At 42.4% G+C, this 27,277-nt stretch overlaps 1 protein-coding gene across 6 annotated transcripts in view; it reads left to right on the plus strand.

The window, feature by feature from the left end:
• The window catches only part of mtor (mechanistic target of rapamycin kinase), a 316,990-nt gene that overhangs the window by 175,645 nt on the left and 114,068 nt on the right, over nt 1-27,277 (plus strand). For all 6 annotated transcript variants that reach the window (XM_078239102.1, XM_078239096.1, XM_078239101.1 and 3 more), the window contains exons 29-30: nt 327-402; nt 15,204-15,343. In XM_078239102.1, the coding sequence (XP_078095228.1) occupies nt 327-402; nt 15,204-15,343 (216 nt within the window). The remainder of the gene's footprint in view (nt 1-326; nt 403-15,203; nt 15,344-27,277) is intronic.

Genomic DNA, 27,277 nt, shown 5'->3' on the forward strand with positions numbered 1-27,277 from the left:
CTGAATATCTGTCTACCTTGTCTGATTTTCATTTACCTGCCTCAGCCTCTCATCCTTCCTCCCCCATCTCTTAAATTCAGTGCTCTGATAACAGCAGATGAAAGGCACTACTTGAATTGGATGCTGTTGACTATTCTGCATCAAATATTAGACCAACTCAGGCTTCCATATTTTCTAATGAGTAACAGCGATTTCACTTCAGAAGTAGTTCTTCTGATGCAAGTTATCTGGGGTATCCTGTGGACATTACAAATATATTTTTAGATGAGTATACCCTCTCTGGTACTTGATTGGAATTGTGCTAAATGTTCTGATTTCATTGACAGCATAAACAACAAATTGCAGCAGCCTGAGGCAGCCGCTGGGGTCCTGGAATATGCCATGAAACACTATGGGGAGCTGGTAAGTATTCTGATTACTTTGTTGTGACACAAATATCAAACTATTTTAAGTTTATCCTTAAAAGAAAAGTTTTCTTCCTGTGAGAAGCCACTAAGTCCTCTTGACAACTACTCACAGTTGTGTGATTGGAATAGGGACTCGCTAAGTGGGGAATGGCAGGTGGAAACCCACCAAGCTTATCCCTCTCACGTTCTAGCACTTCGAGAGTGCCTCCTGAGCCAGTGATTGCAGCCCTGTACAAGGAGTTTGTGAATGACTACATTAATATTGCACTATTTGACTTGAGTGCTCCTTTTGTAATGGACCTTTCAATATATTGAACGCCCCTGCAAATAGAATGCACAGATCTTGAAATGGTATAGCAATAACTTACCAAAGACCTCAATGGGCATAATTGACTTTTGGCAGCACTGAGTAGAATTGCTGGCACTTAACTGTCAGCAAAACGTTTCCACTACTACTGCCTATCTCCTCATCGATTGGCAGTGCAGTACATTGCATTCTGTTTCCCTAACGATACAAAAACAGCAGAGGTCTATTTTTATTTGTTTACAATTAAAATAACTTTAGGATTAAATAATCTAGCATGAAACTCAACAGCTTTTACCAGCTGTTCTTATTTTGTTCCAGCTGTTACAGGTTACAAAGAAGTTTCTTAAACTTGTAAAACAAGACTTGATGCAATTATGTGCGGTAATACGGTTCCAGGTTTAAGACCATTGAAAGACTACTAGTGGGTTGCTCACCCTTAAAGGAAATTACATTGCCTTAGCTGTCCTCATAATGGGTTGAGAGAAGTTAAACTATAAACAAACATTCTGCTCATTCTATTGTTAAAGGTAATGGTGCTGTCCCATTGATTTCAATGAACTGGTGGCATAATCATGGCAAGTGAGAAAAATTCAAGTGTGTTAATATTATAGATTTTCGCTTAGAAATATTTGAGTTTCAGCTAAACCATGCAAAAACATTTGTTTGATCATCTTGGTTCTATTCAAAAGAGTTTTGCAACTCTGCAAAAATGCAGATTTCTGCTGTTCTGAAATGGCTAAATTCAGCCTTCCAAATTCTGCAATTGACAATTTGAAGGAGCATTCATAAAATCTTACTGCTGCTAAGCAGGATAAAATTTTCAAGTAAACTTTATCAATGATTGTTCTCAAGTAAACTCTATCTCCCTCAAGTCAGACCATGAATAGAGATCTGTCCAAGGTGTCATATACTAGGTTGCTGCATCTGAAATAAGAACAGAAGATGTACAGCATTTGGAAACACCAGAGACCTTATTCTTCTCTTTTCAGATACTGCTAAACATGCTGTATTTCTAACCTTTTTATTTCCGATCTCGAGCATTTACAATTAAAAAAAATCTCTTCATTACTTTCAGTGACAATAAAGTGGTTCACCCCACACTACCCATTAGGTGGACCAGCAAACAGTGAAGCAGATTTGGTTCCAGAATGATTCAATCAATGATCTAAAGTCTTTTATGTTGGACTTGTAGTTACACAAATTGTACGAAGGGACAGGTTAAATTATGAGCTACACTTGGTGAATATTTCTTCAGCCTTCCCAGCACGTTTCAGATATTCCAGACTGAAGAACATAACTAGATGCCGGATGCATCTGGACCATTCCTCATACCCTTATCTTCCCATAATTTCTCTTTTACCATGGATAAACTAGTGTGTAACAGGACATTCTAAACAAAGTCAGTTAAAGGACTATTTACCCTGAGAGATTGTGTTGACACTTTTGTATTGTGTTGGAATGCTGCATTTTCTTTGTGGCACAAAAATGTACTTCATTGGCCACTTAATTGACTCCACTGAAGGGCAGCATGGTGGCACAATGGTTAACACTGCTGCCTCACAGTGCCAGTATTGGTGGGGTAACCAAGATCACCAGTACTGCGTAAAGTTTAGATAATAAAAGACTCTCGAGGCAGGTATCTCTGCATAAAGACGTAACTTGATTTAAACCAGCAGCTGCCAGGAGACCATCAAAGGGTCTGGACAGCTCTGAGATAGAGCTGCCAGACCTCTCTGATGAAATCTGACGTATACAAATCAAAACAGATCAATTGTAGTTTTTCTTATCAATCATTCCCGTCTTTCAGTAACTTTAAATCAATTATCTTCAGGATGCACAAATCAACAATAATACCTGTCAAATACTTCAGCCAATCGCATCCCCCTTCCCAGCATAATGGTACTTTATTAGTCCGTGAAATCCGGACGCTAACTCCTGTCTTGGCTGACCCCACCACCCAGTTGCCTAGTAGCCTAAGATGCTCAGCCCAGAGTTCAAACAAACATTCTCATGAGTTCCCTTAAAGGTCGCTGTCTAACCAGACTAATCCATGACACCAGTCCATCTTGTCCGGACAGTGAATAAACACTATTTATGAAATATGATTGTGTTCTAAACGTTCTTTCTAATTGAAACTTTAACTGATAAATCTTGCATATTTCCAAGGTTCAATTATCCTCTCAAAATATGGTTTCATCCTAATACCTTTTTACCATGATGCTGAGCAGTAAATTGCTTTTGGCTAAAGCGAACAATATTCCTTAAAATCAATAATAATGCATTCAAAACATCAGCATTTGCGTTTTACAATCATAATCACTCGTTTGAATCAATTACTGCATCTCATGTGTAAATTGCTGCTTCTTAGCTCATAAACATATATTTTAAAAGTCATTTAACTGACTACGGCTAATTCTGTCAATGCTTCAATGTCTGATGATTTAAAAATATTATCACCCCATTAGGGGTTCCACTTGCAGCCAGAGACACAGGTTCAATTCCAGCCTTGGATCACTGTCTGTGTGGAGCTTGCACGTTCTTTCCATGTCTGCGTGGGTTTCTTCCGGGTGCTCTGGTTTCTTCCCATTGTCCAAAGATGTGCGAGTTAAAGAACAAAGAGAACAAAGAACAATACAGCACAGGAACAGGCCCTTCGGCCCTCCAAGCCTGCACCGATCATGTGTTCCTAATTAGACCGTCCGTTTGTATCCCTCTATTCCCAGTCTGTTCATGTGGCTATCTAGATAAGTCTTAAATGATCCTAGCATGTCTGCCTCAACCACCTTGCTTGGTAGTGCATTCCAGGCCCCCACCACCCTCTGTGTAAAATACGTCCCCCGCATATCTGTATAGAACCTTGCCCCCCTTACCTTGAACTTGTGACCCCTTGTGTTTGTCATTTCTGACCTGGGAAAAAGCTTTCAACTGTTCACCCTAACTATGCCCTTCATAATTTTATAAACTTCTATTAGGTCACCCCTCAACCTCCGTCTTTCCAGGGAGAACAACCCTAGTTTACTCAATCTCTCCTCATAGCTAATACCCTCCATACCAGGCAACATCCTGGTAAACCTTTTCTGCACTCTCTCCAAAGCCTCCACGTCCTTCTGGTAGTGTGGCGACCAGAACTGGATGCAGTATTCCAAATGTGGCCCAACCAACGTTCTATATAACTGCAACATCAAATGCCAACTTTTATACTCTATGCCCCGTCCAATAAAGGCAAGCATGCCATATGCCTTCTTCACCACCTTTTCCACCTGTGCTGCCACCTTTAAGGATCTGTGGACTTGCACAGCCAGATCCCTCTGTGTGTCTATACTCCTGATGGTTCTGCCATTTATTGTATAGCACCCCCCTGCATTAGTTCTACCAAAATGCATCACTTCGCATTTATCTGGATTAAATTCCATCTGCCATTTCTCCGCCCAATTTTCCAGCTTATCTATATCCTGCTGTATTCTCTGACAATGTTCATCACTATCCGCAACTCCAGCAATCTTTGTGTCGTCCACAAACTTACTAATCAAACCAGCTACATCTTCCAAATCATTTATATATATATATATATATATATATCACAAACAGCAGAGGTCCCAGTACAGAGCCCTGCGGAACACCACTAGTCACAGACCTCCAATCAGAAAAAGACCCCTCCACTGCTACCCTCTGTCTTCTATGGCCAAGCCAGTTCTGTACCCATCTAGCTCGTTCACCTTTGATCCCGTGAGATTTAACCTTTTGCACCAGCCTGCCATGAGGGACCTTGTCAAATGCTTTACTAAAATCCATGTAGACAACATCCACAGCCCTTCCCTCGTCAATCATTTTTGTCACCTCCTCAAAAAACTCAACCAAATTTGTGAGGCATGACCTCCCTTGTACAAAACCATGTTGTCTATTGCTAATGAAATTATTCAGTTCTAAATGTGTATAGATCCTATCTCTAAGAATCTTCTCCAACAATTTCCCTACTACGGACGTCAAGCTCACTGGCCTATAATTATCCAGGTTATCCTTGCTACCCTTCTTAAATAACGGGACCACATTTGCTATCCTCCAATCCTCTGGGACCTCACCTGTGTCCAATGAAGAAACAAAGATTTCTGTTAGAGGCCCAGCAATTTCATCTCTTGTCTCTCTCCGTAATCTAGGACAGATGCCATCTGGCCCTGGGGATTTGTTGACCTTAATGCTTCCTAAAACACCTAACACTTCCTCCCTTGTAATTGAGATTTGTTCTAACGGGTCTACACATCCCTCTGAGACACTACCAATCAACGTGTCCCTTTCCTTTGTGAATACTGATGCAAACTATTCATTTATGATCTCACCTACTTCCTTGGGTTCTAAGCATAATTCCCCTCCTTTGTTCTTGAGAGGTCCGACTCTTTCTCTGACAACTCTCTTGTTCCTAAAGTATGTATAAAATGCCTTGGGATTCTCCTTAATCCTGTCTGCCAGGGACATTTTGTGACCCCTTTTTGCCCTTCTAACTCCCTGTTTGAGTTCTTTTCTACTTTCTCTGTATTCCTCCAGTGCTTCATCTGTTTTTAGCTGCCTGGACCTTATGTATGCCTCTTTTTTCTTTTTGATTAGACCCACAATTTCACTGGTTATCCACGGCTCTCGAATCCTACCTTTCCTGTCCTTCCTTTTTACAGGCACATGCCTGTCCTGCACTCCTATCAACTGCTCCTTAAAAGACTCCCACATGCCAGACGTGGATTCACCCTCGAACAGCCTCTCCCAATCAACAGCCACCAAATCCTGCCTAATCCGGCTGTAGTTAGCCTTCCCCCAATTCAGCACCTTACCCATAGGACAACACTCATTCTTTTCCATGACTATCCGAAAGTTTACAGAATTGTGTTCACTGTTCGCCACATGTTCCCCCACTGAAACTTTGATGACCTGACGGGCTCATTCCCCAGTACTAGGTCCAGTATAGCCCCTTCTCTAGTTGGACTATCAACATATTGTTTCAAAGAACCTTCCTGGACACATTTTACAAATTCCTCCCCCAGCCCTAAGGGATTTCCAGTCTATATAAGGGAAATTAAAGTCTCCCACTACAACAACCCTATTTTTTCTGCACCTGTCCAGATTCTCCTTACATATCCGTTCCTCAACTTCCCGTGGGCTGATGGGAGGCCTGTAGTATACCCCCAGCACAGTGACGGCACCCTTCCTGTTTCTGAGCTCTACCCACAGTGTCTCGTTACATGATCCTTCTAAATTGTCCACCCTCTGTACCGCTGTAATATGCTCCCTAACCAGTATTGCTACTCCCCCATCTCTTCTAGCCCCTCCTCAGTCTCGCCTAAAACACTTATACCCCAGAATATTCAGCAGCCAGTCCTGTCTTTTTAACCAAGTCTCCGTCACTGCAACCACATCCAAGTTCCGCGCAAGCATTAAGGCTCTAAGTTTATCTGTCTTGCCCGTTACGCTCCTTGCATTGAAGCAGATGCACTCCAGACCTCCAGGCCCACTGAGTTCATCCTCCCCCAGATTGCTCTTCCTCTTAGGTAGCCTTGTCTTGGCCCCATACTCGTCCCCAGTCTCTACGCTTGTTGACCTACTGTTCTGATCCCCACCCCCCTGCCACATTAGTTTAAACCCACCCGAACCACACTAGCAAACCTCCCAGCCAGGATATTGGTGTCCCTCCAGTTCAGGTGTAACCCGTCCTTCTTGTACAGGTCCCATCCTCCCCGGAAGACTTCCCAGTGATCCACGAATCTGAAACCCTCCCTCCTGCACCAGTTCTTTAGCCACGTGTTCAGCTGCACAATCTCCCTGTTCCTAGCCTCACTAGCACGTGGCACAGGGAGTAATCCAGAGATTGCTACCCGAGAGGTTCTGCTTTTTAGCCTTCTACCTAACTCCCAAATTGCTCTTGCAGGACCTCCCTGCTCTTTCTGCCTACGTCATTTGTACCAATGTGGACAATGACGTCTGTCTGATTACCCTCCCCTTTTAGGATGCTTTCTACCCACTCAGAGACATCCAGGACCCTGGCACCCGGGAGGCAGACTACCATCCTGGAGTCTCGTTCGCGCCCACAGAACCGCCTGTCTGTGCCTCTAACTACTGAGTCCCCCACTACTATTGCTCTCCTATTCTCCCCCTTTCCCTTCTGAGCCACAGAGCCCGACTCCGTGCCAGAGACCTGGTCATCGTGGCTTACCCCTGGAAGGTCATCCCCCCCCCCTGCATTGACTGCTTCCTCCCCTCCCCTCTCCTGACTGTCACCCAACTAGCTTCGTTTTTAGGTGTTACCATCTCCTGATAACTGCTGTCTATCACCCCCTCTGCCTCCCGAATGATCCGAAGTTCATCCAGTTCGTTGCAGTTAGGTTGATTGGCCATGCTAAATTGTCCCTTAGTGTCAGGGGGATTAGCAGGGTAAATATGTGGGGTTAAGGGGATAGAGCCTGGGTGGGATTATTGTCGGAGCAGGCTTGATGGGCCAAATGGCTTCCTTCTGCACTGCAGAGTTCTATGATGATAACTGTATTCTGTGGAACCTGCCACTGTATATTGCAGTATATCTTTGCAGCATCTGATGGGGGAAACCATATTTTTCTTATAACACAGAAATGTCTTCAGGCCTTATGTAAGTGCTTATGGGGGGGTGGAAAATCCTCCTTTATTATTTTCTAAAATGTCATTCCTACAGAAGGAAGATAAAGGAAGTTCAGTACTCAGAAGAGTTAAAGTAAATCAGGGAATTTGAGATCTCTAGTTGGAAAATTTGCAATAACTGAAAAACAAGTTTTACTAATGGATGTGCTTATTCTCCATCTGAGAAGATTATCTGATTTTTTTTTTTGAAATAGTATTTTGTGAATTTTTTAATTTACAATTCCCATAAGGAGCTGGAAAAAGCTCCATTCACCTGCCCTGTGGCTACTAGCATCAGGTACTAGTTACAGAGCAGACAGGCCACACAAAATATCGACTGTTTTTATAAGGATCATGTTTCCCATTTGAGGATATCTGTGTGCTGAGCTAATATATAACTAGACACCCGTGTGGTGCCAACATATTATCACACATTTAGGAAATTGACAGAGGCAGAGGGGCCTCGGAGTATTGGGCTTCAGCGGAGGGCTGTTGGGTAAGGCCTCAGTGAAGGGGGTGTGGTGGAAAAAGTCCCAGCGGGGATGGGAGAATCTCAGGAGTTCCTGTGGGGGGTTGTAGTTAGTTACTCCCTTCGGATGGTTGGGGGGGGGGGGGGGGGGGGGGCGGGGGGGCACTGGGGAAGTGCATAGAACATCGAACAGTACAGGCCCTTCAGCCCTCGATGTTATGCCGAGCTTTGTCCAAAACCAAGATCAAGCTATCCCACTCCCTGTCATTCTGGTGTGCTCCATGTGCCTATCCAATAACCGCTTGAAAGTTCCTAAAGTGTCCGACTCCACTATCACAGCAGGCAGTCCATTCCACACCTCAACCAATCTCTGAGTAAAGAACCTACCTCGGACATCGCTCCTATATCTCCCACCATGAACCTTAACAGCTACATCCACCCGAGGAAATAGTCTCTGAACGCCCACTCTATCTATCCCCCTCATCATCTTATAAACCTCTCTTAAGTCGCCTCTCATCCTCCTCCGCTCTAAAGAGAAAAGCCCTAGCTCCCTCAACCTTTCCTCATAAGACCTACCCTCCAAACCAGGCAGCATCCTGGTAAATCTCCTCTGCGCTCTCTCCAATGCTTCCACATCCTTCTTATAGTGAGGTGACCAGAACTGCACACAATATTCCAAATGTGGTCTCACCAAGGTCACGTACACTTGCAGCATAACCCCACAGCTCTTAAACTCAATCCCCCTGTTAATAAACGCTAACACACTATAGGCCTTCTTCACGGCTCTATCCACTTGAGTGGCAACCTTCAGCGATCTGTGGATATGAACCCCAAGATCTCTCTGTTCCTCCACATTCCTCAGAACCCTGCCGTTGACCCTGTAATCCGCATTCAAATTTGTCCTACCAAAATGAATCACCTCGCACTTATCAGGGTTAAACTCCATCTGCCATTTTTCGGTCCTGCTCTGCATCCTATCAATGTCTCTTTGCAGCCTACAACAGCCTTCCACCTCATCCACTACTCCACCAATCTTGGTATCATCAGCAAATTTACTGACCCACCCTTCAGCCCCCTCCTCCAAGTCATTGATAAAAATCACAAATAGCAGAGGACCCAGCACTGATCCCTGTGGTACACTGCTGGTAACTGGTCTCCAGTCTGAAAATTTTCCATCCACCACCACCCTCTGTCTTCTATGAGATAGTAAGGCGTCTAACAACACCAGGTTAAAGTCCAACAGGTTTATTTGGTAACAAACGCCACTACCTTTCGGAGCACTGCTCCTTCGTCAGATGGAGTGGAAATGTGCTCTCAAACAGGGCACAGAGACACAAAATCAAATTACAGAATACTGATTAGAATGCGAATTTCTACAGCCAACCTACAGCCTGGAAACCAATGACTACCATTCTATGCGATAGCCAGTTACTTATCCAATTGGCCAAATTTCCCTCTATCCCACACTTCCTTACTTTCTTCATGAGCCGACCATGGGGAACCTTATCAAACGCCTTACTAAAATCCATGTATACGACACCAACTGCTCTACCTTCATCTACACACTTAGTTACCTCCTCAAAGAATTCAATCAAATTTGTGAGGCAAGACTTGCCCTTCACGAATCCGTGTTGACTATCCCGGATTAAGCTGCATCTTTCCAAATGGTCATAAATCCTATCCCTCAGGACCTTTTCCATTAACTTTTTCCACCGAAGTAAGACTAACCGGCCTATAATTACCAGGGTCATTCCTATTTCCTTTCTTGAACAGAGGAACAACATTCGCCACTCTCCAGTCCTCTGGCACTATCCCCGTGGACAGTGAGGACCCAAAGATCAAAGCCAAAGGCTCTGCAATCTCATCCCTTGCCTCCCAAAGAATCCTAGGATATATCCCACCTGGCAAGTAGTTAGAGGTGTGGGTCTGTGCAAGTTACCTGGACGTCGGAAGGGGTTTTCATTTAATTTTTACTAACCATTGAAGTAATCCAGTTGGAACCATTTGAGGTTTGTGACTTGAATCGCATTTTCAGATGATTTTCAGTGGCAGGGCAATTGCCAGGGCAAATTTTGCACTTCTGAGTAAACCATATTGTGAGCCTCCAAAAGGAATTCCCCAGCGCATCTATGGGAACTGCCACTGCCAAACCACCACCACCACACAACCCCCCCCCCCACCCCCAACGCACACAGCACACACCATCACCCCCAACGCACACAGCACACACCATCACCCCCAACGCACACAGCACACACCATCAGTTCACCACCCCTTGGTATATGGGTTGCGCTGTATAGTGGCCGCCCGTTTTGTTAGCAGCATAAGTTCTTTTGCTGACATGCACGCATTGCAGATGTATTTAACTCTCATGCAAATGCAGTTACTTACATAAGTGATTAAATCAAAACTCACCTTTCATGATTGTTCCTTGTAGAGATATTTTGTCCTTTATATTGTGTTGTACAGTTGTCACAACATAAATGAATAATACGTGATGAGGGGTAAGGATATGGTATAACTAACTCTCTTCCACAACCATCAGATGCTAATTGAGCTGTAACATTCAACACTGAAATCAGAACCAACTTGACAATTACAACTTCACCCATCTATTGTATATTACATAAGAAATCGCAGATTAGAATCATAGAATCCTACAGTGCACAAGGAGGCCATTCAGCTCATCGAGTCTGCACCAACCACAATCCCAACTAGGCCCTCTCCCAATAGCCCACGCATTTACCCGAGCCAGTCCCTGGCAGTTGACTGGCAGTTACACTATTTAACTTGTTCACTAACTAAATGGGATAAACCAAATGTAAAATTGTCATGATATATTCACCTGATAGTTCTGGCACAGTGGTTAGCACTGCTGCCTCTCAGCACCAGGGACCTGGGTTCGAACCTGCTCCACCATTCAATATGATCGGACACTTCAATGCCTTTTACCCACACTATCCCCACAATGCTTTACATTATTGTTAATCAGAAATCATATCAATCTCTACCTTAAACATACTCTATGACTGAGTTTCCACAGCCCTCTGGAGTAGAGTATTCCAAAGATTCACACCCTCTGTGTAAATAAATTTCTCCTTAGCTTGGTCCGAAGTGGCTTTTCCCCTTATTTTGAAGTTATGCCCCCTGGTTCTAGACTCACCAATCAAGGAAAGCATCTGACCTCCATCTACTCTGTCTGTTCCTTTTAAGTATTTTATAGATTTCAATGAGTTCACCTCTCATTCTTTGAAACTCTTATTTACCCAATCTCTCTTCATAAGACAATCCCGCCATCCCCAGAACAAGTCTGATGAGCCTTTGTTGCACTCCCTCTATGGCAATAATATTCTTTCTCGGGGACCAAAACTGTACATAGTACTCTGGCGCGGTCTAACCAAGCTGCTATACAACTGAAGCAAGACCTCACTCTCCTGTACTCAAATCCTCTTGTGATAACAGCTAACATTCCATGAGCTTCCAGCAACCACATGCTAGCCTTCCATGACTCAAAATACTTAGCATAAGTACCTGGGGTTACAGGGATAGAGCCTGGGTGGGATGCTCTGTCGGAGAGTCGATACATGCTTCATGGGCTGGATGGCCTCCTACATTGTAGGGATTCTCTGATTATTGGCAAGTACACCCAGGTCCCTTTGTACGTCTACAGTTCCTAATTTCTTACCGTTTAGGAAATACCCTGCACATCTGTTCTTTCTACCAAAGTGGATTACCTCACATTTTTTCACAGTATATTCCATCTGCCGTGTTCCTTCCCACTCACTAAGTCAGGCCAAATCCTCCGGTAGCAGTTTTACATCTCCCTCAAACACCCATTCCCGCCTAACTTTGTCTCATTCTTGACCTTGGAAATATTACATTTGGTTCCCCCCAATCCGAATCATTGATATGCTTGGTGAACAGCTGGGTCCCAAGTACTGATCCTTGTAGGACCCCACTAGCCACAGCCTGCCAATGCAAGCATGACCCATTTATTCCAACTCTATTTTCTGCCTGTTAGCCAGTCCTTAATCCATGCCAGTATCTTGTCACCTAGTGCATGTGCTTTTATTTTGCTAATCAACCTCCTGTGGGGTACTTTATCAAAAGCCTTCTGAAAATCCAAATTTATTATGTCCATCAATTCTCCTTAATCAATTGTGTTAGTAACATTCTCAAAATCTCCCAAGTTCATCAAACATAATTTCCCATACATAAATCCATGCTGACTATGCCCACTCAGATGATGATTATCCAAGTGTTCATTTATCACATCCTTTATAATAGATTCTAGCATTTTCCTTTCTACTGATGTAAGGCTAACAGGTCTGTAACTACCTGTTTTCTCTCTCTCTCCCTTCTCAAATAGTGGGGTGATATTTGCTACCTTTCATTCCGGAAGAGTGGTGAAACCACTAAGGAGACTGTCCCTTTAAAAGCAGAGATTTTGGAGGAGTGTAGGAAGATATGTGTGATAATATGGAGATAAAGACTTAGGGTGGGAAGGATTGGAGATGTAAAGGGTTGTTCTAATAATAGCTACTGAGCATGTGCATAAGGAGTTATGTCATAGAGATGTCACTCAGAGAGAAGATGAGTGAGAAATATACTGGAGAGGAGCTGTGGCCATGTCCTGAAGTTCTACAACCTTGTAAATAGTGATGCAAATGAAGATATTTTGTATGAAAGACCATTATCTGCAACAAGATCACATCTAAAGTTATAAACCAAAGAATCCCAAGACAAACCCACAATATCCAAGTTCACATTGCCACAGTTCATCTCGATGTTGGTTATTATCCGAATATGCATTTTGACTGGTTTAATACTGAAGAATTGTTATGGCACAGAATGGAGCCATTTGGTCCATTGTGTCTGCACCGGCTCTCCAAACAAGCATCAGGACTTAGTGCCATCCCCTGCCTTTTCCCCAGACCCATTTGTTTATTCATATCATCTAATGCCTTCTTGAATGCTTCGATCGAAACTGCCTCCATCACACTTCGAGGCAGAGAATTCCAGGCCCAAGCCACTCGCTATGTGAAAAAAATTTCTCTCGCACCATATTTGCTTCTTTTGCAACTCATTTTAAATCTGTGCCCTCTCGTTTCTTGATCTTGTTGCAAGTGGACCATTCTCTCCCTATGTACTCTCTGCATTCCAGTGCATTTCCAATGTACTGTCTGCGCTCTCTCCAATGCGTTCACATCTTTCCTATAGTGTGGGCCCAGAATTGTACACGACCTCTAGCTGAGGTCGAACCGGTATCTTGTATAGGCTCAGCATAACCTCCTTGCTCTTGTACTGTATGCTCCCATCAATAAAGCCGAGAATACCATTTGTTTTATTAACTGCTCTTTCCACCTGTCCTGCCACCTTCAATGATTGATGCACAAAAACACCATGGTCCCTCTGCTCCTGCATCCCCTTAAGAATTTTACCCCTTATTTTATGTTGTCTCTCCGTGTCCTTCCTATCAAAATGCATCACTTCACACTTTTCTCCTCATTGAACTTTATCTGCCACCTATTTGCCCACTCTATCAATTTGTCTATATCCTTTTGAAGTTCTACACTGTCATCTTCACAGTTTACAGTACTTCCAAGTTTTGGATCATCCGCAAACTCTGAACATAATTAATATATGGCAGGAAAAGCAAGGGCCCCCAGTACTTTGGGGCCCTTGCCCCTGGGGAACACCACTATAAACCCCAACTCAAAAAATATCCATTGACTCTCTGCTTCCTGTTATTCAGTCAATTTTGTATCCACATTGCTACTGTCCCTTTTATTCCATGAACTGTAACTTTCGCATTAGTCTGTTGTGGATCAGGATCCATAATCCCACTTCTATTTGGCAAGATCTGTGCTTGTGGAGCCCTGCACATTTCATTCTGGAATAAAATGTGTAGTTGAGCAAATACAATAAGGACACTTAAGAAAAAATACATATTTATAGAACCTCATCATGTGCTTACGACATTCCAAAACACTTAGCCAAATAATCTCATTTGAAGTTATTGTTAGGTTGACAAATGGTCAATATTGTTCCTATAGGGAATGCACTGAATAATTAAACATCTTTTTTGAACTTAAAAGGAAATTTTACACCTGATTGGTGAGCCAAATCATTTTGAGCATGTTACTTCATTGGGCTTGATAACATAAACACATGATATCATTGCAGATGAGCTGTGAACAATTTGTGGCCCCTGAGTTGGGAAAGACAATACGTGCAGCCCGTATAACCTCAGTTGGAAGCACTTCAGATAGACTATTTTTGTATAAACAATCAGGAAGATCTGTAAAAATATTCAAATGTTTTTATAGTTTACAGTTTGTGAAATGGGAGTTCAAACACATTTTTCATTCATCCACTTGAGCTGACAAGAGAGAGGCTTGTCTTAGACAACCTATATACAGAACGTGATTGGTATGTGATGTTGTTTAGACTTGCAAGTGTGATTTTATTTCCTGAAATAAAATGTCTCATAATCCTAATGAATTCACTCTTTGTAATCTGCCGAAATTATATATTTTTTATTTGTTCATGGGATGTGGGTGTCGCTGGCTGGGCCAGCATTTATTGTCCACCCGTAATTGCCCTTGAATAGAGGGCATTTTAAGAGTTAACCATATTGTTGTGGATCTGGAGTCACCTGTAGGCCAGACCAGGTGAGGACAGCAGATTTTCTCCTTAAAGGACGTGCACAGATGGCTTCACGGTTATCATTGGACTCTGAATTCCAGACTTTTATTGAATTCATATTTTACCATCTGCTGTGGTGGGATTCAAACCAGGGCATCACTCTGCCCCTCTGGATTACTGGTCTAGTGACAATAACACTACACCACCATCTCCCCACATCAGAATACAGTAATATATATATATTGTATGTACTCATGTAAAAGTGAAAATTCAACTTCTGAAATATTTTTGCAATCATCCTAGTTCAGCTTTTTTATTACCATTTGAAACTCAAATGGCTCTGTGAGGAATTGGAGGCTTAATTGACATGTTGCTAATTTGTCTAGAGGCTTCAGTGATCAATTAACAGGATTAAACGTTATTTCCTGGCATTTAGATAACCATACAAGTTTGTGCACTGAGGTATTGCACAAGTCTAATATCAGAATTTAACTTGTAATTTAATCAAGGAATAAACTTTCTGATCATTGAAAATTTGAAACGGTAATCAAATCCAAGCTAAATGAGGTTTGTACTCTTTAAAAGTGCATTTTCCCCTTCTCGGGGAATGCCAAAGTTGCAATGCATAATGGATAATATGTGAAAATATTTATAAAGAAATGATTTTGAGCATAACCACCTGCAGTAATGTATTGTAGATGATACTTCTTTAAAATTTAAAATTTTGGGATATGCTTTATAGGAGATCCAAGCTACATGGTATGAAAAGCTCCACGAATGGGAAGATGCTTTGGTTGCATATGACAAGAAGATGGACATGAACAAGGATGATCCAGAACTCGTCCTCGGACGAATGCGCTGTTTGGAGGCACTTGGCGAGTGGTGAGTTTCGACATATAAATTCGTAAGAACAAGAACTTAGGTCCAAAGCTTTGGTTCCTTTTTGATTAATGCCAACCCCATTTATCATGCCACTCAATCCACTGTCTTTTGAGTCTTAATATGCTGCTTGCTTATGTGCCCTTTCTTGCTAGCTTATTTCATAAAACTATTAACTTTTGTGTAACCAAGCTCCTCCTTACTTCCCTTGTTCATCCTAATTAAATAATTTTCAATTTCTGATGCCTTGTATTCGAACTTTTTCCCCTCAGTGAATCTTTTTACATTAGTTTTGTCAATTTCTATTATAATTTTGACAACGTTAGAATGGTGTTTCCATTTTCCAAAAGATAATAAGCCCAACTTCTGTATTTTGCTCTTAACTTTATGGACGTGATTTTCCATGCAGAGGCAGCCCGCCAGTGGTGGGGACTTCTGGACCCGCCACATCAATGGGGTTTTCTGTTGAATGCCACCGGGAAGCCCGCAGCGGGGTGTGCCATCAACAGGGCTGGAAGATCCCCCTCGAATGAACGGCTGGAATGTTCTGGCACAGAGTTCTGAACCTAGAGTTTTCACCATTATTTTAGGATCCAATTAACACAATTGGGGTGATGCATAAAAAATGGCCCTGTTACAATTGATTTGTCTGACTAGCTTGGTTGAATTTTTATGGGAGAGTAACAAAGAGGTTCAGTGGAAGTGGTGTAACATATATGGATTTGAGCAAGGCTTTTGACAATGTCCCACATGCCAGCCTGATCAGAAAAGGTCAAAAAAAAATTCCCTTGGATCCTATGGGATTTAGAAGTGGCAAATTGGTTCCAAAATTGGCTCAGTGGCAGGAACCAACAAATATTTTTGTGACCAGAAGTCTATTTTTAATGAGGCTTTTCATATCACATTTCGATGATTTAGACATAAATGTTTAAGTTTATTTATTATTGTCACAAGCAGGCTTACATTAACACTGCAATGAAGTTACTGTGAAAATCCTGTAGTAGGGAGCATGAGTAAGAGATTTGCAGATGATACAAAGTTGGCCATGTGGTTGATAATGAGAAAGGAAGATGCAGTTTGCAGCAAAATATCAAGGACTGGTCAAGTGGACAAAATGTGACAAATGAATTTCGATCCAGAGAAGTGTAAAAGTAATGCATTTCAGGAGGGCAAACAAAGCAAGGGAATAGACAAGTTATAGTGTACAGAGATGTGTGAAAGAAGTGGGGGAATGTGGAGTGTATATCCACAGATCGCTAGAGTTAGAAGGACAGTTAGGTAAGGTAATTAAGAAAGACGTGGAATATTTTATTTTTATTAGCCGAGGCATAGAATACAAGAGCAGGGAGGTCATGCCAGAACACTAGTTAAGCCACAGCTAAAGTTTAGGTACACTTCTGGTCACCGCATCACAGGAAGGATGAGCACTGGAAACACTGGTGTGGCTTTTGCTACCAAATAAACCTGTTGGACTTTAACCTGGTGTTGTTAAACTTCTTACTGGAAACGGTACAGTGAGATTGAGAATGATGCCGGGAATGAAAAAGAATAGTTATGAGGCAAGATTGGATGGCTGAGCTGTTTCTTTGGAGCAGAGGAAACTGAGGGGAGATGTAATTGAACTGTATAAAATTATGAGTAGCCAAGATAGGGTGGATAGGAAGAACCTAATTCATTTAACGGAGAGGTCACAAACCAGCAGCATAGATTTAACGTAATTGACCGAAAGATTAGGGAAAGCATTGAGGAAGAGCGTTTTCACCTATTGGACGATGGAACTCCTTGCCTCAATGAAAATAGAGGCAGAAAGTCTCATGACATTTAAAAAGTACTTTGATAAGCACTTGGGGTGCCATAACCTATATGGCTCGTAATTGAGTGCTGGAAAGTGAGACTAGACTGGGTAGATATTTTCATTCCAGTATGGAGACGATGGACCAAATTGCTTCCTTCTGTCTTCTAAATCTCCATGATCCTATAGCCTTGAACATCTTTGTTGTTCACTTCTGTATTTCTCGAAAAGGGCAATAATTACTTTGCAAATTTGAGTCTGCCATAGATTTCTTCTTGGCTTCAGTGATATCATTCACTTTTGCAAGCAGCCCAAATGGTTTGTGTTTATAGGAGTAGACGCAGACTGAAAACTTTCAACTTAAAGTGATAGCAGGACCTTAAGGCATTACAGTAAAGTCTTCCTTTGACTGGCAATGGATATTGCATCTATATATTGTCATTCTTTCCAAAGTTGGATTCAGTTAACACTGGATTTGTTGAGACTTGGTTCAAATCATTAAACTACTTTATTCTTCAGTAAGTTGAGAGTACAAAGCAATGATGTAATCATATTCACTATTGTAACACTATTATTGTAAGGAAATGCAATGTTGAAATTACATCATGGATCCATCTTTCTTCACTTCAACCAGCATCCTGATTTTTTTTTTTAAGCTGATTTTTCCTTGGCCGTCTTACCTCACCTGTCTTGGAAGTTGGACTATTATTCAATTGCCTGACATTCCTCTGTATTGCTGAGTGTTTTTCAGATTATGAACAATCAAAGCTTTTCAACATAAGGCGGTGAGAGATATTCATTAGCTAAGGAGTCAAGCCATTAAACTGCTTATTCTTTGTGGTCTATGAGGCAATAACATCATAAATATCATTACATATAGCCCATGCTATTTTTAAAGTAACTTTTCTTCCAAATTATATGTGGAAAACTGTCAAAAATGATCTGAAATATGATGCTTTCCTCTGTTTAGTTTGGCCAGACAAAGTGGCTGTTATGATACTAACACATACTGAAATTCAATATATGTAAAAGGAAAGGCACTAGCCAACAGTGAGATTGAATACTCTGCTTTTTAATTCCGAACAAGACTGGGAGCAATGTCGATATCGAACTATGCATTAATCTATGTATTCATCTTCCCTTCCAGATGAATAACATTATTGGCAGGCGCTTTAACATGATGTTAAAGGCGATGTACCTTTTGATTTTTGTTGTGGCAGGGTAGGGAGGAGAGGAACTAAGAAGGGAGAAGACAAAGAATTGGAATTTGGGTCCCGCAATTCAAAGGCAGCATAGGAAATATGTTAGCTAAGTTGTATTAATAATAAAACTGTTCTGGGATGCACAATGGTGCCATGTTTATATTTCCAGACTCCTGTGGGATACTATCATGCACCTAGATTGCTCTCACAATGAGTTTCTTTAGTGCATGTTAAGCACATTTTGATTGCTGATTTCTGATACAGTTAGTGAGACCTATTTTGTATATATAAAAATTGAAAGAATCCACCCACCCATGAATTTTTTGCTGCACTATGCACTTTCTCTGAAAGATTAGCAGGTAACCTAGTTGCAAGCTTTAGTGTGCTACTGTGACCTTTCCCTGGACAGATAGAACTTTTTTTCAATTCATTCGGCATTGCTGGCTGGCCAGCATTTGTTGACTATCCCCAGTTACCCAGGGGCAGTTGAGGTCAACCACATTGCTGTGGCTCTGGAGGCACATGTAGGCCAGACCAGGGTAAGGGCAGCAGATTTCCTTCCGTAAAGGACATTAGTGAACCAGATGGGTTTTCCAATAATCGACAATGGTTTCATGGTCGTCAGTAGATTCTTAATTCCAGATATTTTTTATTGAATTCAAATTCCACCATCTGCCGTGGCAGGATTCAAACCCGGGTCCTCAGAACATTAGTGTTTCTGGATTAATAGTTTAGCGATAATACTATTAGGCCATCGCCTCCCATAAAGCTTGTTTTTGTGAAGTTTGTAGCAGCTGGTTATGGAATGACATAGACAGAAGCTTGCAACTCAGTTACCTGCTGATCTTTCAGAGACAGTGCATGGTGCAGAGAAGAATTAATGGGTGGGTGGATTCTTACAATTAATGAGACCTACTATATAAAAATTGAATCAGAAATCAGCAATCAAAATATGCTTAACGTGCATGAGTGCAAACTTTATATACTGTTAAATAAGTTAAGAGCCCATGGTGTTAATGGCAAGATCCTGGCATGGATAGGCTGACTGGCAGAAGGCAGAGAGATGGGGGAAAAAGGGGTCTTTTTCAGGATGGCAGCCAGTGACTCGTAGTGTGCCTCGGGTCGGTGCCGGGACCACAACTTTTCACAATATACATTAACGATTTGGAAGAAGGAACTGAAGGCACTGTTGCTAAGTTTGCAGATGATACAAGACATGTAGAGGGACAAGTAGTATCGAGGAAGCAGGGGGGCTGCAGAAGGACTTGGACAGGTTAGGAGAGTGGGCAAAGGAGTGGCAGATGGAATACAATGTGGAAAAGTGTGAGGTTATGCACTTTGGAAGGAGGAATGGAGGCATAGACTATTTTCTAAATGGAGAAATGCTGAGGAAATCAGAAACACAAAGGGACTTGGGAGTCCTTGTTCAAGATTCTCTTAAGGTTAATGTGCAGGTTCAGTCGGTAGTTAGGAAGGTAAATGCAATGTCAGCATTCATGTCGAGAGGGCTAGAATACAAGAGAGGGATGTACTTCTGAGGCTGTATAAGGCTCTGGTCAGACGCCATCTGGAGTATTGTGAGCAGTTTTGGGCCCCAGATCTAAGGAAGGATATACTGGCCTTGGAAAGGGTCCAGAGGAGGTTCACAAGAATGACCCCTGGAATGAAAAGCTTGTCATAGGAAGAACAGTTGAAGTCTCTGGGTCTGTACTTATTGGTGTTTAGAAGGATGAGGGGGGATCTTATTGAAAATTACAGGATACTGCGAGACCTGGATAGAGTGGACGTGGAGAGGGTATTTCCACTAATACGAAAAATTAGAACCAGAGGGCACAACCTCGGGCTAAAGGGACGATCATTTAAAACAGAGATGAGGAGGAATTTCCTCAGCTAGAGAGTGATGAATCTGTGGAACTCTTTGCCGCAGAAGGCTGTGGAGGCCAGGTCATTGAGTGTCTTTAAGGCAGAGATAGATAGGTTCTTGATTAATATGGGGATGAGGGGTTATGGGGAAAAGGCAGGAGAATGGGGATGAGAAAAATATCAGCCATGATTGAATGGCGGAGCAGACTCGATGGGCCGAGTGGCCTAATTCTGCTCCTATGTCTTATGGTCTATATTGGATGATGCTATAAAATGGGTGTGAAAGTGCTTTGGGTCTAATTGTCATTCTGCTGCTTCTTGGTCTGAGACTATATGGGACATTGCTATTCTAAAGACTCTCCATCTGCTTTCAAACATGTAGTAAGCTACCCCTTTCAACTAGGATCCTTGTATCATCACTGACCACTATAAAATTTATGGGTTTTAACTTATCCACATTTATCTCAAGTCACCACAGCAGCAACTTCTATTTATATGGCATCTTTAATCAACTGTCCAATGCACTCCACAGGAATGTTATCAAAAAAAAGATTAATGCTGAATCACATAAGGAGATACTAAGGAAAATTACCAAAGGTGGTCAAAGAGATAGGTTTTAAGGACCATTTTAAAAGAGGAAAAATACATGGAGGGAGATGGGGTGTGAAAGTGGTTAGCATGCTGCCTCACAATGCCAGGGACCCGGGTTTGATTCCCAGCTTGGGGGGAGTTTATGTGGAGTTTGCACATTCTCCCCGTGCCTGCGTGGGTTTCCTCTGGGTGCTCCAGTTTCCTCCCACAGTCCGAAAGGCATGCTGGACATGTGCATTGGCCATGCTAAATTCTCTCTGTGTACCCGAACAGGCGCCGGAGTGTGGCGACTCGGGGATTTTCACAGTAACTTTGTTGCAGTGTTAATGTAAGCCTACTTGTGACACTAATAAATTAACTTTAAAGGTTTAGGGAGGGAATTCCAGAACCTAAGGCCATGACAGTTGAAGCCATGGTCATCATTGTTGGAGTGATTAAAATTAGGGATTCTTAAGAGTCCAGAATAGGTGGAACGTGGATATCTCGAGGGTTGTAAGATTGGAGCAGAGACTGAGGCATGGAAGCGTGAGGCTGTGGAGACGTTTGAAAACAAAGTTGAGAATTTTAAAATTGGCCATTGCTTAATTGTGAATCAATGTAGGCCAAGAAACACAGGTGATGGGTGAAGGAGATTTTCTGTGGAGAACCACGATTTCTATGTCTCCCCAGTGACCACATAAAAATTCTGAATTAATTTCAGTTCTACCTACATGGTCATTCGATTCGAATTTCCAGAAATAAAGCTGTTTTGAAAAAGAATCTTAAAGAAGAGAATTTATTTTTAAATGGCGACTAAAGTAAAGTTAGTATTTGTTTTTCTCGCAGCTGAATATATAGAAGTCCAGATCCGCAAACACTGTGAAGCTACCAAACTGGTAGATCAGAGGTTAAAGTATGAAACAATTTAGTATTCTATCCCTTACTGGTCTCAGTCTACAGCTCGAGTGCACAATAGCAGTTCCAAAAGTCTGGGTTAACAGGATGTTGTTGCTAATGATTACAGCTATATTTCTGACTGCCTGTTCATATCGTCTAGAAACAAAACAGATGCTGAAGATGTGTCCTTTGCAGCTGTTTAATACTGTATTTAGATATTGACAAAGAACATAAATGGTTACCATGTTTACTGGTCAACAAACACAGGCCTCTCCAGAGATGACCGTTGGTCCATGTTGAATTACATCTTGATTTAGTTTAATTATACTCGTGTACATGCAAAATATATCCAACAAAATGACGGAAAGTTTTCTTAACATTACATTGCTATGGTTTTATTACTGTCTTGAATCAAAGTCTGTTGCATTCTACACTTAATGTAGATAAAATGTGCAAGTTATCTCTTTTTCGAAAGTTTCAAGTATTTTACCATGTAATTTGGAATGTAAATTCTTGCTTTAATCTAATCCCATGGTTTAACATTTACATGTGTTAAATTCTATCTGCTGTTTCTCTGCTGATTGACCGAGTCCCTTCAGATCCATTTGGAGCATTTCACATTAATTAGCATCATTGGTCAATGCACAAATTTTAGTGTCATCAAAAAACTTTTACAATTCGGATAATATTTTGGTCTTTAAGTCGTTTATAAAACTGATAAATAACATCATTCCAAACACTGATTCGTCTTGGCAGATATTTTCCGCTCTTGACATGTTTGATGCCAACCCACCTTTTTTGCTGTATATTCAGTAACCAAAGTATCAAATCATTTTAAATGCTCCATCTGTCCCATGGGCATATGCTTTGTGTTGCATTAGCCTCTATCAAATGTCTTACTGAAGTTTAATTAGACAACATCCATTGCCTCAATCTTTAACCAGCAGATTGATAACTTGCTGAGATGAACCCAGTGAATTGGCCAAACACGACCTTCAATTTCTGAATCCATATTGGCTCTCCAAATGGACAATGGCCTTCCAAATGATCCCTTATACTATCTCTCATCGTAACCTTGAATGCTTTCTGAACCATCTCCCAAAATCTTATGGGCCTGCAATTTGAAAATCCATTCCCTGCTCCCTTTCATAAAAAAAACTTGGTCCACATTCACCATTTTGCAATTCATCAGAATATGATCCAATTTCCTCAGCCAAATCGACTGGGGCGATTCTCCCTCAAAAATTCTAAGTGTCGAATTTATATGAAAGCTGGAGTAAGTCGCACTTTTCTTTTCAGCCGGAATTTCAAAATGAATTTCCCACACTCCGTGCAGTGCTGAGTGCACGAGCATGAATCAGTCCAAAAAACTGTGGGCGGGGCCTATTCCCGCTGGAGAGGCCGGCGGCATAGCGCTGAGCAGGCCACTGCGCATGCGTCGATCTGTCAGTGCTGAGATCAGCACATGTGCAGTGGTCCCTGTCTGCTGGCCACCCGATTGCTGGTCAGCTCGATCGCTGGCCCCCTGAACATGCCCAGGCCCGCCTCAACACCCCCCCCCCCCCCCCCCACCCCACCCCCAGCGCCAAGTGGCAGTGGGACCCCCCCATCCCCACAGATCACCCCCCCCTCCCCGAGGCCCTGCCCACTTGACACTGCCCAATGCCCAATAGGCAATGCCAAGATACCCCCTCGGGCAGTGCCAGGGGGCCCAGCCTTCATTCCACTGAGGTCAGGCCACCAGCTGCCCACAAGTTTACACTATTTACAGTGTAAACCCCACTGGAGTGAAACACTCCTGGTGGTGGAGGAGAGGCTAGCGGGACCGGAGATTTCAGTCCCGGACCTGCTTATGATTTTACAATTGCATTCAAATAAGGGTCTGCATACATTATGCAGCTCCACCCCGATTTCCAGCATGGAGCTGATGGCGCCGGAAATCGGCTGCTGGAGATGCGAGGAGGCCGTGGCACCCAACGGGGAGCCCACAAAACCGCCTCCGCTCGAGTCTCCCAGTCCACTGCGCTACAAAAGCAGCGCAGCGGGCTGGGAGAATCACCCCCACTATCTTTGGTTAGAGTTGTCAGATTTCAGACAAAGGGTGATGACAGAAGCCTGTTTTATTAACTGGAAGCTAGCGTGCAGTGGCATACCACAGGGATCTGTGTTGGGCCCCCTATTCATCATTTATAGAATGACATCGATGACTATGTGCTGGGGGTAAGATTAGTATGTTTGCAAATGACACAAAGATTGGCCAGTCGGTTAAGAGTGTCTTGGGCTACAAGAAGATATAGACGGCACAGTGGTTAGCACTGGTGCTTCAGAGTGCCAGAGACCCGGGTTCTATTCCAGCCTCGGGTCACTGTCTGTGTGGAGTTTGCACATTCTCCCCATGTCTGCGTGGGTTTCCTCTGGGTGCTCCCACAGTCCAAAGATGTGTGGGTTAGGTTAATTGGCCGTGCTAAATTGTCCCTAGTGTCAGGGGATTAGCAGAGTAAATATGTGGGGTTACGGGAATAGGGCCCGGGTAGGATTGTGGTCAGTGCATACTTGATGGGCCGAATGACCTCCAATTGCACTGTAGGGATTCTATGATTCTGAGAATGGTCAAATGGGCAGATAAGTGACAGATGGAATTTAACCCTGAAAAATGAGAGGGTATACACTTTGGAAGGAGTAATTTGACAAAGAAGTATTCAATCAATGTAGGACACTAGAAAGTTCTGTGGAACAAAGGGACCTTGGTGTGATTGTCCACAGATCTCTGAAGTTGGAAAGGTATGTCAGTAGGGTGGTGAAAAAGGCATATGGGACACTTGCCTTTATCAGTCGAGGCATGCATTACAAAAACAGGGAAGTCATGTTGGAGTTGCATAGAACTTGATGAAACCGCATCTAGAGAATTGTGTGCAGTTCTGGTCGCCACATTAAGGAAGGATGTGATTGCACTGGAAGGGATGCAGAGAAGATTCACCAGGATGCTACCTTGGATGAAACATTTAAGTTATGAAGAGAGGTTGGATAGGCTTGGGTTGTTTTCTTTGGAGCAGAGAAGACTGAGGAGCGACCTGATCGAGGTGTACAAGATTATGAGGGACATGGACAGAGTGGATAAGAAGCAGCTGTTCCCCTTAGTTGAAGGGTCAGTCATGAGGGGACACAAGTTCAAGTGAGGGGCAGAAGGTTTAGGGAGGTTGTGAGGAAAAACCTTTTTATTCAGAGGGTGGTGACGGTCTGGAATGCGTTGCCTGGTAGAGGTAAAGGTGGGTTGCCTCCAATCCTTTAAAAAGTACCTGGATGAGCATTTGGCACATCATAGCATTCAAGGCTGTGGACCAAGTGCTGGCAGATGGGATTAGGTGGGAGTTCAGGTGTCTCTTAATGTGTTGGTGCGGACTCTATGGGCCAAAGGGCCTCTTCTGCACTGTATAGTTTATTTGTGTCTTATACCTCTTAAACCTTTGTAATGTTACTCCTCTTCTGAGACTAAGGGATAGTAGTCTGCTGTTTCATCTTCTATTCTCTCAACTTGGACATCCCTCCTCTTGCATTAACAAAATTAGTCTTCAGGTAATTGTAGTGATTGGACCAGTCCCAAAGGCATCACCAGTTTTGATCAGTCTATTATCCCTCTACGCCTTTATCTTCCTCCTAGTACAGTAAAAATACTTCATTATTGCCCTTTATATATACAACTATATTTATTTTGCCCCTCTGCTTTTTATACCAGTCTGCGTTACATTGAGAATTGCTATGTACTACTAAAGTAAACTGGTGTACTTGGTGGCCTTGGACAGGGAAACGGTCAGCCATTTTATACACACTATGATTTTACAAGCAATGAGATGAATGATCACTAGTTAATATCTTTTGGTGATATTGTTTAGTGTCATAAAATGGTTACAGCACAGAAGGAAGCCAGTCAGCCCGCTGTGTCTGTGCTGGCGGGTTGCAAGAGCAGTTCAACTGCTTTCACTCTTTTCCCTTTCCCAGCAGCCCTAAAAAATTTTTTGTTCAGATAATTATCCAACTCCTTTTTGAAATTTAAGATTGAATCTGCCATCACCACATTCTGATGCAGTGCATTCCATTTCCTCACCGCACTGCATTTTAAAAAAAACACTTTTTCCCCCTTTGGTTCTTTTGGCATTCTAGATATCCTCTGATTCTTGGGCCCTCTAGCCTATGGGAGCAATTTCTCCTCTGTTCAAGCCCCTGATAACTTTGAAAGCTCCTATCAAATCTCTTCTCAACCTTCTATTTTCTTCGGAAAAACAGTCCCAGTTTCACAAATCCATTCACTTAACTGAAGTTCCCCATTCCTGGAAGTATTCGTATGAATCTTTTCTGCCTTCAATGATGCTTTCACACTCTTCTTGTGGTGCCCAGAATTGGACAAAGTACTTTGTTTGAGGCTGCAGTAGTTTTTTTTAAATAAAGATTTATCATGAACTCCCTGCTTCCCTCCTATTTCTAATTATGCTATATTAACCATCTTCTCAACTTGCCCTATCGCCTTCAATAATATACCCCCAGATCCCTGTGTTCCTGTACCCCTTTTAGAATTAATATTCTTTATTTTGTACTGCTTGTCCTTGTTCTTCCATTGTTTGTTCTGTCCTTCGTTCTTGCTTTGTTTCCATGGTGGCACTGTCTCTTTTATTCTGAGTTTCAACTTTACTGAAAAGCACTTTATCCAACACCTCTTGGAAGTGCAAGTGCATCGTATCAACTCAATTCCCCCTATTTTTTAAATAGTGGGAATTTGGAAGTTGCGGATGCACAGAGAAATGTAGGAGTCCAAACTCAGAAATTACTAAAAGCTGGTGGAGGGATACAAAAAAATATTAAAAAGGTAAATGGAATATTGACTTTTATCTCAAGATGGGTGGAAGTTATGTTTTAGCTGTACAGAGCTCTGGGTCGACCCCATCCAGAGTGCTGCATTCAGTTCTGGGCATCGTATCTGAGGAAGAATATGTTGACTTTTGGCATAGATTCACTAGGATGATATGGGACTAAAAGGGTTAAATTGTAATTAGGTTTGTATTCCCTTGAATCACGGAAGATTAAGGGGTAATCTAATTGGGGTGTTTAAATTGATTAAAGATTTTAATAGACTTGATGGAAATTATTTCTTCTGGTGGGAGAGTCCAGAACAATAATCTTAAAATTAGAGGCATTCAGGGATGATGTCAGAAGGCATCACTTCACACACAATAGTGAAAATCGGGAACTCCCCCCAAAAAGCTGCTGAGGCTGGCCAGTTGAAAATTTCAAAACTGAAATTTTTGTTAAGCAAATCTGATAAAGGTTATGGAAACACAACAGCAGGTTAAGACAGAGATCTCCCCAATCGGATTCAATGGGCTCAAAGGGTTAAATAACCCCTTCTCTTCCTATGATTTTCAAGCTACTTGCTCTCGGCAACCTAGGATCAGGAATTTTGCGTGCTGCTTTAACACTACATTGTTTGAGGGTTGAAAGGTGGACCTCTGTCAGCCTTCCTTCCTATGGTAATGTCTCGTTATCCAACCAGTCACAGTAATACCTGCCTTCTCTAGAGATTGTGGGGGTGTGAGCTTGTAGAGTGATTCTTGCTCAGATGTT

This window comes from Mustelus asterias, chromosome 22, assembly GCF_964213995.1.
Source record: "Mustelus asterias chromosome 22, sMusAst1.hap1.1, whole genome shotgun sequence".
Taxonomy (NCBI): domain Eukaryota; kingdom Metazoa; phylum Chordata; class Chondrichthyes; order Carcharhiniformes; family Triakidae; genus Mustelus; species Mustelus asterias.